This window comes from Lytechinus pictus, chromosome 10, assembly GCF_037042905.1.
Source record: "Lytechinus pictus isolate F3 Inbred chromosome 10, Lp3.0, whole genome shotgun sequence".
In the NCBI taxonomy this organism is placed as follows: domain Eukaryota; kingdom Metazoa; phylum Echinodermata; class Echinoidea; order Temnopleuroida; family Toxopneustidae; genus Lytechinus; species Lytechinus pictus.
The window spans coordinates 19,406,668-19,420,323 of record NC_087254.1 but is presented as its reverse complement, the minus strand read 5'-3'; the positions used below and the strand labels follow the sequence as shown (position 1 = coordinate 19,420,323).

At 36.1% G+C, this 13,656-nt stretch overlaps 1 protein-coding gene across 1 annotated transcript; it reads left to right on the top strand.

Moving 5' to 3' along the window:
* The first annotated feature begins 8,000 nt into the window (after positions 1 to 8,000).
* On the top strand, positions 8,001 to 9,010 carry LOC129269952 (very long chain fatty acid elongase 6-like). The gene has a single exon (XM_054907392.2). It carries the CDS (start codon positions 8,088 to 8,090, stop codon positions 8,922 to 8,924), a length of 837 nt encoding a protein of 278 aa, XP_054763367.2. The 5' UTR covers positions 8,001 to 8,087; the 3' UTR covers positions 8,925 to 9,010.
* The last annotated feature ends 4,646 nt before the right edge of the window (positions 9,011 to 13,656 follow it).

Sequence of the window (13,656 nt, the reverse complement as noted above, 5' to 3'; positions counted from 1 at the left end):
TTCGACGTGCAAATTCTACAAACTTATAATATCTATTTGATAAATACTTTTATTCATTCTATTGTAACAAATGGAAGACAGTATAATGAGTTTCGTAGAAGGTTTAAGTATTATGTCAACTTCGAAAGCAGTAATATCTCACTTTTTACATCTTCCAATTTAATGTAACTTTCAGGCCTTGTCTTAGAATATTTTCAGTGATTCATGTCATAACCATAACGGCTATGATATCTAAATTCTCAATCTTTATATTCAGAGGAGGGGCGGAATTAGAATATGGTAATTGATATTGTTTTTAATAATTAGTTCAAACTCCAAAACTAATAGTCCAACAAGAAATGAGTTGGGGTTATGTGATTACCTGAGATGAAGCTTAGCTATAGCGCTGGCGTATCGTCGGAGAGGGATGAGGGGAATTCGCTCTCGAATTCCCCTCTTTTTTTTTGGGGGGGGGGAGGGGCATGATAATTTTATTGATATTTACAACTTCATTTCATGAAATTTCCTTCGATACGTCTCCCATCAGGCCTTATGTTGGTCAAATTTTAATAAGAATTCTTTAGAATCTAAACGTCATGAAAATATTTTGTTACCCTGTTGGTGGGAAAATGTAGTAAGGACAGAATTATGAAAAAACATCCGGAGATGGAAGCGGATACTCATTCGATTGGCCCTTTTTTTCAGAATTTGTGCCCCGTCCTAGTCCAAAATTTCAATCGCTTTTAATAGATTTAGTAGAAACAATCCCCTCTTGTTATAGTAAATTACCTTTCCCCTCTCTTTTCCATTTATTTTCTTTCTTTCCTCCTTTTTTCCTTTTGCTCCGCCAATGGTGGGGGGGGGGGGGGGGCGGCTGCCGGGCCTCTCGCCCCCCTGGATCCGCCTATGGACAAAAATGTTAAGAATGCATTTGGTTAGAAGTGTAGTAAAAATTGCTGTTCTTTAGTTGAATTTACCCTTGATATTCAGATATGCCCTTGATATCTACACTGTTTGTGAGATACAGATAAGTGATTATTTTTACACAAATCTACCTGCAAATAAGATACATATATTTGGTTCCCGGCTAAGTGGTTTATACAAAGAATTTAAATAGTATATACCCGATTACAATCCTCGCTTATCGCATTTCAACTTCTTTTCTTCATTATTGACGTAAAATGATAAAAGGGAATTATAGGACAATCGTTAACGTACTGTGCACAGTGAACTATTTTACTTTTGCAAGTCAAAATAAATATCATAAACTTATGATATTTATTTTGAAAAAAATCTATTCATTTTATTGTAACAGACGGAAGACAGAGTGATGAGTTTCGTAGAAGGTTTAAGTATTTTCATGTCAACCCCGAAGCCCCCGAAGGCAGAAATATCCTGTTTTTTATACCTGAAAATTTGATGCAACTTCCAGGACTTACAGATAATCTGAATTCCCAATCTTCATATCCAGAGGAGGGCAGAATTAGAATATGGTAATTGATTTTGGTTTTAATGACTAGTTCAAACTCCAGAAGTAATAGTCCAATATGGAATGGGTTGGGGTCATGTGATTATCTGAGATGAAAGCTCAGTGTGTGTATATTTGAGTTTTGTCAGACGTTTATTAATCATATATGATTATTTACGTCTGGGACCGACCTTTAACGTCACCATCCGGAAGACATGAACAGGACTCGAACCTCTGTATCAATTTGTAACTTCCCCACATAGCTTGGATAGTCCGTTGCACATTACACCCTCTTTTTCATTACAATTTCTTGATGTTTTGCCGACTGGTCCTAGTATATCCTCCCTCTTTTAACATTCGATTTGTTCTGAAAATTTGCTAATATCATCCCAACATGCCCAATTTCAATAAGAATTATTTTGAATCTAAACGTCATAAGAATATTTCGTTACTCTGTTGGTAGGAAGAATCTTGGACGAATTCATTAAAAAATTATCTGGAGATGAAAGCGGAAGCTTATTCAGAATTTGTGCACCTAGTCCAAAATTTCAATCCGATTTGATAGATTAGTACAATCGCCTCTTGTTAATTAACCAAGTTTAAACAGTAGGGGAAGGCGGGGTAAGTTGAGCATAGGGGCAAGTTGAGCCACCAGCCCCAGGCCAAAAATGAATGAGTCAGGTATTATGGTGGTGTCATGTATTGATGACCCATTACATAACCTTTAACCCCACCACATTGTTTTCACCTTTGAAACAAAAAGTACTTTTTTAGAGGGAAAAATACAAATTTCAGCCAAAAAAGTAAAAACGGGTGTGAAATAGATAAGTGTTTTTTACACACACACGTCTTTACATATAATAAAGACATAAGAACAATATTGTTAGTCCAGGTATGGACCTTCATTCTTGTCATAGTCTTTTACATGATGAATGCATAAGAAATGTGTGGATGTGAAATTATCGCATTAAGTTCGGACTGGGGTAAGTTGAGCCAGCCAACATGGGGCAAGTTGAGCCATGGTAATTCTTATGGTAATGTAAATAAAAAAACAATCAAACCTTAAAAATCCATCGATATGCAGGCAGAAAAGAGCAAATTCACATGACAGTTCTTTTTACTTTTTAGACGGGTCAATATATGGTTTGACCCGGAACAAATTGCAACAAATGATTTTTCAACGGTATTTTGTACTATTTGACCTCAGGAATAACATACTAAAAATCTACCAAAATCCGCATCCGGGAAAGTGGTTATTTTCAAGATGGCGTCCAAGATGGCCGTCATTCACTAAAAATGGATATGACTCACTCATTATTCACCCTAGAATCCTATTTGGATTCATATTCCATGGTCCAATGGGTAAAATAATTTATTTATACAAGTTAGAGTGCATATTAGCACTCCAGGCTACCAGGAAAATCCAAGATGGCGCCCAAAATGGCTACCCTAGTCTAAAAATTCCACAATTCATCTAGTACTTACTAAGTGGCTTTAATTTGGTTTCCATTCGATTGTTTTAATGATGAAGTAGTACGTCGGGACAAGTTACAAGGACAGCCAGTGGTCTGGTGTGTCGAAAAAACCAAGATGGCTTCCAAAAATTGAGTTTAAAATGGCTGTTAATCCTTAAAATGGACATAGCTCATATCATATCCACCTGAGAGATATGATTTTGGTGTCTAGACCATGTTCAAATAATACATTGGGACAAGTTACAAGGACAGTCAGTGGTCCGGTATGTTAAAAAAATCCAAGATGGCTTCCAAAAATGGAGTAAAAAATGCTGTTGCTACTTAAAAAAACCCAACATAGTTTGTTCAATATCCGGGAATATGATTTGTGTGCCTATACCATTGGTTAAATGGGTCAAATAATAAATTGGGATAGGTTACAAAGACGATTGGTGGTCACGTATGTCCAAAAGTCCACGATGGCTAAAAAAATAGTATTAATTAACCGCGATGGTATTTAAAAATGAACATAGTTCATGTTTTATTCGTCAAGGGCATATGATTTTGTTGCCTATATCATGGTTTCAAAGGCAGAAAATTAGTTACAAGGACAGTAAGTGGTCCAGTATGTCGAAAATCTAAGAAAGCTTCCAAAATCGGAGTCTAAAATGACTGCTGTTACTTTAAGAATGGACATAATTCATTTAAAATCCATCTAGGAGATATGATTTCGGTGTCCACACTATGGTTTCATGAGTAAAATAATACGTTTGGACTGGTTACATTGATATGCAGTTGTCCAGTTTGCCTAAAACACAAGAGGGTTTTTTTAAAAAGGAATCTAAAACGACTCATATCATTCAATAGTGGTCAGAGTTCTACAATATTCATCTGCAAGAAATAATGTTGGTGTCCAAATTGTGGTATGAAGGGTCAAATAATACATTCGGACAAGTAACAAGGATGGTTAGTACCCCATTTTGTCAAAGAATCCATGATGGATTCTAAAATTTCATTAAAATGGGTGCTGTTACCAACTCATGAAACGATATGATTACTTGTCCCCATGCATTTAAGTGTAGGCACCAAGATTATTTCTAACAGGTAGATATTTTATGTAACAGTAGTCACTTTAGAACCCATTTTTAAAGCAAACTTGGATTTTAAGGCAAAATGGATAGCTGCATATCATGGTAACCAGTCCCAAAGTATTGTTTGGCCCTTGAAACCCTAGTGTAGACACCAAAACAATATCCCCAAGGTGTATTTATAATGTTCTACATCCACTTTTAAGTAACAGCAGTCATTTAAGACCCCCATTTTTAAAGCCATCTTTGATTTTTGGACATACCCGACACCTGACTGCCCTTTCAACTTAACCCAATGTATTGCTTGACCCTGTAAACTCTAGTATAGACAGCAAAACCATACCTTTAAGGTGTATTTATAATAAACTATGCATACTTTTAAACAGCAACAGTCAATTTACACCCCATTTCAAAATTAATCTTTGATTTTTTAACATACAGACAACTGACTGGTCTTTTAACTTACCCCAGTGTATTACTTGACCCTTCTAAACCATGTTTTAACACCAAACTCATATTCCCCAGACAGATATTAAACAAACTATGTCCTTATATAAGCAACATCAGACATTTTTTTACTCCATTTTTGGAAGCCATCTTGTAATTTTGGACATACTAGACCACTGACTGCCATTGTCTTGTCCTAATATATAATTTTACCCTTGAAACCATAGTTTAGACACCGAAATCATATCTCACAGGCGGATTCAAAACGAGCTATGCCACTTTTAAGTATCAACAGCCATTTTTGAATCAAGTTTTGAAAGCCATACTGGATTTTTGGTCATACCAGACCACTGACTGGCCTTAAAACCTGTCCTAATGTATTATTTTGGCCCTTAAACCAGTGGTTTAGACACCAAAATCGCATCTCCCATGCCGATATGAAAGAAGCTATGTCCGTTTTAAGTAGCAGCAGTCAATTTAGAATCAATTTTTGGAAGCCAACTTAGGTTTTTTGCCCGACCATGCCACTGACTGTCCTTGTAACTTGCCCTAATGTATTAATTGATCCTTGAAACCAGTGTTTTAGACACCAAAATCACATTTTTAGGCCGATATGAAATGAGCTTTGTCTGCTTTAAGTATCAGCAGCATATTTTTAAAACCAATTTTTGAACGCCATCTTCGATTTTTGGACATATCAGACCATTGACTGTCCTGGTAACTTATCTTAATATATTATTTGACCCTTGAAACCAGTGGTTTAGACATCAAAACCAAATATCCCAGGCCAAAATTAAATGAACTATGTCCGCTTTATATATTAGAAGCCATTTCAGAATCAATTTTTAGAATCCTTTGAGGATTTTTGCACATGCCAGCCCACTGACTTTCCTTGTAACTTGTCCCAGTGTATTATTTGACCCATTTAACCCATGGTATAGACAAAAAAAAAATCATATTTCTGGACATTGAGCAAACTATGTCGTTTTTTTTAAGTAGCAACAGCAATTTTCGACTCCATTTTTGGAAGCCATCTTGGATTTTTTAACATACTGGACCACTGACTGTCCTTGTAACTTGTCCCAATGTCTTATTTGACCATTGAAATCATGGTCTAGACACCAAAATCCGTATGTCCCAGGCGGATATGAAATGAACTATGTCCATTTTAATTATCAACAGCCATTTTAAACTCCATTTTTGGAAGCCATCTTGGATTTTTGGACACACCAGACCACTGGCTGTCCTTATAGCTTGTTTCAATGTACCATTTCACCCTTAAAACCATTGAATAAAAACAAACTTAGATGAATTGTGGATTTTCAGTCCATGGCAGCCATTTGGGCGCCATCTTGGATTTTCCTGGTACCCTGGAGTGCTTATAATTCTTTCTAGCCTAAATCATTTTTTGTACCACCAGACCATGGAATATGGACCGAAATAAGATTCTAAGGTGGATAATGTGTCAGTTGTATCGATTTTCAGTGAATGGCGGCCATCGTGGACGCCATCTTGAAAATAACCACTTTCCCGGATGCGGATTTTGGTAGATTTTTAGTATGTTATTCCTGAGATCAAATAATACAAAATACCGTTGAAAAATCATTTGTTGCAATTAGTTCCGGGTAAGGCTATTTTTTGTCGTATATTGACCCGTCTATTTTAGAGAATGTTAGTATTTATAGAGAATTAGCAAGTGAAAAGACTTTAAATGAAATATTGACATGCTGGTTCTTCCCTCATTCATTTTGTACATGTAGTTTTTGTGGCTCAACTTACCCTAGAAGGTGGCACAACTTACCCCACAGATGGGGCAAGTTGTGCCACTTGACATCGTTTTTTTCAAAGGTCACAACGACTTCCTGTGTGGGGGTAGAAAGTTGTATATAGGTGAAAAAGATTTCCCAAAAATCATATTTAAAGGCGAGGTACTTATTTCTACAATATCACTAGTCATATCAATTCTATCATGCAAAATGCAAAAAGTGTCACAACTTACCCCGCCTTCCCCTATGTATTAACCTGTTAACATTCCTCTGTAGACTGGTAGCAAAGCTTTCTTAATTCCAATTCGGCGGTCCATTCAGACCTAACACCCTATGATGCAGTGTTTTGAATAATAATATTTTGCATGAATGATTTGCATAATTTTGCATGAATCAAAAAGACCAGTGTAATATTCAAGAATATTGATCAGATCATGCACTCGGAATGAAAATCGGAACCATGCACAACATATCATATTACACTGACCTCGACCCTTTCTTTGTAGAAAGTATACTTGGCATTGATATTAGATTGATTCATTCTTTCGCATAAGTGCTCGTTTAATCAAGAGCTTGTGCTTATGATATTTTTGCCATGGTAAATTCGTGTTAAGTACTTTGTTTGGTAATAGATATATCAATGGTTCCCCATATGTCACATAATTATGTCAGTTCCCATGATCAAATAGAGTTACCATAAGCGTAATTCTTACTTAGCCTATATGTTATTTATTCATTTTTTTTTATTTCGAGTACATTGTGAAGGGGAAACTGCACCTAAACTTTTAGTTTTTTCAAAATGATACAAGATACTTAAGTATTTCAAAATATTCAAAGTAAAATAGAATGATCGAAAAGCTCTTCTCGGTGTGATCAATACCCCGCTTTCGTCACACCTTCGACAGCCTGGCCCCTATTATCCGAACCAATTAAGCTTTGACACGTAGTTATCATTTTATCAGTACGATTGGATTAGGCCGACCTTGAAAACCACGCGAAAAAAAATATTTCGTTTTATTCTTTCGAAGTATACCTTCAACTATTATTAAATTCATTTCAAAAGGCTAACAATTTCTCTTGCGCAGTACAAAGACGGACTAACCAATTCACCCCCTTTTCTCTCTCTTTTATTGTTAGTGGGCAGCTGCATGAGCAGGAGTCAGTAGGCATGATAAGCAAATCGTACGATAAAGTTTGTCGTATATTCATAAAGGTCGAGCTTGACCGATGGAACATAAGTTCTTTGTTCCACCACGGCGATCACCGTTTGAATGAACGCACGAAAGTCGTTACGAGGTCAACAAACTTCGGACAAGTCCATCAGTATGCGTGAGACAGCGTATTCGTGAACTTACATGTAGATGAATCAACTTAATTTGTTAAGATATTTGAAGCCAATCGTATAGCTGGTCATAGAGATCATCTTTTATAATCACTGGAGTTTTATTTATCATTGAAGGTGTGTATTTTGTACTTGGTTTGATCTACAGCAACAAGCACCACCCATTTCATGAACTAGATCACGGAGATAGTTTTTCCGTGGGGTACGCTGAACGCATAGTCCTGATCGCTATGCAAACATACTACGGCAACATTTCTAGCAGACGACAAACACTATTACATAATATGGAGCATGAAAGAAATCTGACAAACAGATATATCCAATGATTGTGAGAATTTGCTTATAGGCCCGGTATCGTGTTCGTCGAAGGGTTAGAAAATAGGAAAACTTTGTCGTACTGAAACATTAGCAACGACGCTATCCTCGCGGGTGGTTAATCTCCCATATTTTGTGCGCGGAAATTGATACATCTATTAAATTCACAACAGTTTGGGATATTTTGACAGCCTAGGAAGTTCAAACACTATTACATCGTTTTACAACATGTCTCTGCCTTTTATGAAACATTTAGAGGAAAATTTCGATGCTGAGAAGCAACATGTGTGGTTCGCTCATAACTGGTGGCTTTCTTGCGCCTTCTCCGTCATCTACTTCGTCGGTGTCTTCGCCTGTCGGGCATGGATGGAGAATCGGCCAAAGTTTGACCTCCGCGGAGCCCTCACTATTTGGTCCGGCTGCTTGGCCATCTTCAGCATCATCGGTGCAGTGACCACCATTGGCGACCTCGTGGATTACGTAACCCGAACTGGATGGCATGGCTCGATATGCGATGCAACCATCTTCGACGGCCGTATCGGACTCTGGACATGGCTCTTCATAATGAGCAAAGCCCCTGAACTTGGTGATACTGTTTTCATCGTACTTAGGAAACAAAAGTTGATTTTCCTTCATTGGTATCATCACATCACGGTCCTCATCTACTCGTGGTACTCGTATCGTGATCAAATCGCTCCTGCTCGTTATTTCATCGTGGCCAACTTTACAGTACACGCCGTCATGTACAGTTACTACGCCCTACGAGCATCTGGCGTCGTCAAAATCCCGCGCCAAGTCAATATTTCTATCACTCTTATGCAGCTTATTCAAATGGTGATTGGATGCGTCGTCAACATCTACGCGCTTTTACAACTTAACTCGGGAACGCGTTGCGATACGACGTACCAAAATGTCGCCTGGTCGCTTGCCATGTACTTCAGCTATTTTGTGCTTTTTGCACAATTCTTTTTTAAAACTTATCTGGCGCCGTCTCCCAAGAAAGATACCTCGAAATATCGGTATTCGAAGGAAATGAACGGCAATCATCAAGTCAAGATGGATTAACGAAAATGTCACATGAATGGGGAAGGGGGAACCATTTCAACCACATACCTTCATTTTACCTCAATGAACTGCATTCAGAGGTCGTTTGATAGGCCGATGACGACCGTCATGATATTGTGGATCGATAACAAGTTTGAGCTTCCATAACTCTCCAAGTCCGACGAGTTTAGAGTACTGTGACTGCCCTTGGATGCCGAAAGCAAAGGATCTCAACACAGGACAGGTCTGAGGGATAGCAAAATTTATATCTAGGTATATTTTTGATAGGATTCCTTTGATACAGTTGAACACGATGAGTTTGGACAACATTGCGCTCGATACAGAATGATGCTGTCGACGAGGTCTGATAAGTTCGTCTGTCTAATTCTTTAAGTCGCAAGTGCCCAACGATACCACCTAAAATCATATAAGGAATGCAGATAGAACCTATTGGTGATGTTGGTCATTCTGAGTCTTTAGAATTAGTGGATACTAGTGGGTAACAGGGGGTATTTGATTTTATTCAGTTAACATCATTTTAACAAAGTTTTCAACATCTTAGTTTTTCTTCTGACTTCCTGGGATCTCAGAAATGACATTTCTTTTAACATGAAACAGAATTGACTTTTTATTTGGTTTTACATTCCTGCTTTCAAACTATAAAAAAAATACCTGTACGCCCTATACGAGACCCTGACATCAAAGAGTCAAAGAAATTTTTTTGTTCACTTCTTCATTATTATTGTTAGGAACTCCATTGGAACGTTGATATAAATATGTGATAGATACAAACTTTGGGCTGTTGGGAGCCTATTATAACAAACTTGACAGACGGCATAATGCCAAGGTAAATGTTTAGGCTACGTTTTTCAAATATTTTTTTTTGCTTTCACATTCGCCATGATGACTCTTTGAAGGTGACCTATTGACATTTAATAGAGTACATTACATCACTCTGCTTAAAGCACGAATTCAAGTCAAATATGTAGAGATATTCAAAGTGTTAATGAATAACTTTCATGAACGTCGTGCAATCTACGGAACCTCTGATAATACAAACTCAAATGATTTATCTATCATGTCCTAAAATAAGTAAATGGGAATTTAAAAAATTAAGACAAGATTGTTGTACGTATATTACAGGCATGAAAAAGTGTAGACATGGGACCTTACCCATTGTGTGGTATTGGTTCTTACTCTTTTAGTACCGTGCACGTTTTAATAAGTGGGTCGTAGGTTCGAATCCAAGCGCGGAATTAACGTGTTGCTGGCAAAGCTACAATCACTGTCCAATCAGTGCCACACATAAACGGAATATTATAATAAGTATATTAGTTGTTACTATGAATAGAAACAAGAAAATCCCTTAACGGGGGAGGGGGGGGGGGGGGCTGTACTTAAAGACAACAAAGTGTTTTGGAAAGGAATATAAATCGAGACACTGATGTTATACCGTCTACTTCATATCAGTTTAATATCAATTATCTTGTTTATTTTACCCACAACAAAAACTCATATCTTTAAAGTTATTTTACCATTAAAATGAACTCACAATAGAAATAAGACGATTATATTCTATAATGAATAAAATGATCCGTAGTCACTACCTTGCTGTATCTAAATAAATTACCATCTCTTTACCATGTTTACTACGTTCAGAAATTATTTTTGGAAGAGTATTTGCTATATCGTTTAAAGGGGGATCAAACCTTGGTCTTAAAATGTTGTGTGAGAGAGGGGAAAAGTAAGAAAAGGAGAATAATGAACGTTTAAACTTAATCGGACAAGCAATATTAACACGAAATTTATGGCTGTTTTAAAATTAATATCCCCTAAGACTTATGTAAATTTAAAATTGGCAACTGGGCAAGTAAAATATGACAAATGGTAGGGACAGCTGTCCCATACGTCATGTGGTTATCTACATATTCCCCTGGGGCAGTAATAAAATTATAACCAATAAGGTAAGATATTGTTTTATGTCCTCATGAACGAAAAATTTAATTTGAAGTAAAACTAAAAAAAAAAAAAGACATCTTAGAATTATTTATCGGAGTAAAAGGAAGAAAGGTCCTTTAATACATTATTATGACACCAATGCAGCCAGTTTGAAGTCTCCAAGGGTATAATGATTTCCAATGTTTTACAATATTCATATTCTTTCTTATCGTTTAGTTCGAGATTGTTCAGACTTTTACCTGTCTACTTGTCCGATTTTTCCTTTTCTTCTAAAACAACTTTTTATTTGGGGAGGATTCCCCATTTTTGTTGGCAGTATGAAGTAGGGTAGATTCTAATAATTTAAAGTGTTGAACAGTGATCCAGGAGATGAAAAATAATTTGTTTTTACTAGACTGATTGCGTTAAGAAAAAAAGTGGTGCAATATTGTGCACACCTCAAATGCAACGCTGGGAACCTCCTTTTGGAAGCAACTTTACACTAAATAGCTTTTTGCAGTATTGAGGGTGCAGTTGCAGTTTGGAATGATGCAATTATACATCTTTTTAACGCAGCAATTTTGTCACCCTAAAATTTAAAAAATGTTGCACATTTCATGGAGCAAATTGGCATTTTTAGATGAAAATAATACCAAAAGGTGCAGTCTTGCATATCTTGAATCCCTTTTCCTTATTTTGGTACAAGTCGATTGCACGACGCAATGGTAATTATGGAAGTGTGTGTGAAGGCGTGCTCATGTGAGAAAGAGAGATATAGGGGGGGGGGGGAGAGGGGGTGTGGAAAACAGGGGATGGAAATAAGCCAGTTCGTAGTTCCACTCTGCGCATGATCAGAAGATTCTGCGCATGATCGGAGGAAGGTCATTTGTATTAAAGTGACATGGTGGTTTAAAAAAAAACCAATGCGTCCACGAACGACTGGTATTTCACAGTTTGCCAAGTACATTGTACATGCTATAATATGCATTCAAAGTAGAAATGCAACAAATACCTTCAGTCTTCAATGATGTGCTATTCTGCTATGTAAGGCATCCTTACATAATGTCTTGCTTTGAAATCTGCCTATCTCAATTTAAAAAAATGAAAGGTCATTTATTTGACCAAAATTGTCCATGAAGAAACTACGAACTGGTCTATTGAAATGGGAAAAGGGAACATTTGCATACGAAGTGTTAGTACAAAACAGTTGCATTTATTTTCATGCTTAATGATGATAACTAAAAAAAAAAGTAATTACAATTTTGTGGGGGTAAAAGACCACACAATACAATAAAGCACAGCTATAACCTTTCAAATTATGAACCTGTTTCACTCCACAGATATTACAATATATAATATATATATGAAGTCAATGTAGATGAGGCTATTATGTCTATGGTTCATCAAGTTCCCTCATTTGCATACCGACCAGGATGTGCATATAACTATTATGTGAAATTAAGCGAAACTTGAAAATGTCATAACTTTCTTATTTTACATCCGATTTTGATGAAATTTTCAGTGTTATGCTTGTTGGATTTTCTCTTTTTAATCAAATCAACTTTTTGTTGGGGTGGACTTGTCCTTTAAGATATAAGCAGTTTCAGACATTAAACAAAATGTTTGAATCACTAATATATCATCTGTCACTTATAAACTAAAATGATAAACTACCATAGTATCATTAAAAGAAACTATTGTATGACAAATATGCAATATATCCCCTATAAATTAATGTCTAGTTATGGAAAGGGTACAGGTCTATAAAGTATGGTAATTCTGTTGGTTTCTTTTATTGTTACGTAGTGATATTTATTTTTGTTTACATCAACAAATCTATGATGCTTTATGCTTGCATGAACATAGTTATCTAGGGTAAGTTATGATTCATGATATGATGATAAATTTCTGTTCAATAACAAATAAGATGTACACGGCAACAAGGTGGTGATATTTTAGTATTTAAGTTCAACATCATTTTTTATACAATAATTAAAGATGAGGAAATATATAACTTTATTGATTAATTGATTTTCCGTTTGTCCTCTTTCCCCAAGTTATACATACTTATATACGCCACCAGAGTAATTATACGCCAACATTGATATATATTTTTATCTTCACGAAACTAGTACACGTCGTGTGACGTCATAATGACGCAGTCACGAAATTGAAATTCCAGCATGTACAAATCTTTTCAATTTTTCGAGTACATATTTCAGATTTATCATTATTACAATTTATTCTTAACATCTATGTACAGCATTTTTGTGCTTTAATCATCTTCTCATTCAAACGAAATTTAAAATGAAAGAAGTATGTAATTTTTTCTCATAATTATTCACAGTATGTGATGTTACTATGACCTAGAAGACTATCACAACAAGTGTTATACTCTCAATATTATGATAGACGTAAATGTTCCCAATCTTTAATTCTGATACAAACTTCGTCTAATAAAAATTAATTTGGCGCAAGTCTATTACCTTCTTCATGGAAAGAGAACATAAGACAAAAATCAAACCCAAAACGAAAACGTTCTCGAATATTATTTTCATTAATATGATTTTGTATTTTTATGTGATTTATCCTGTCAACTTCTCGCATTTTCAAATTTCCAATCGCCCGAAGTTTCAGAATGAATTGTCAGAAGCCTTCTTCAGATTGTGAGATACTTAAATCGAAAATTTGATCGAGTCCGAATCCACCAAACATTAGATGCGGCTCTGCGATAATGTATCCAACACTATTGTTTTCACATTAGGGGCGGTGCTAGATACATGCTTTATTTACCGAACAAATAACTGCAATCTGC

What these genes read in the sequence shown, in the direction of transcription:
- LOC129269952 (XM_054907392.2), top strand. Translation starts at nt 8,088, where the DNA reads ATGTCTCTGCCTTTTATGAAACATTTAGAGGAAAATTTCGATGCTGAG.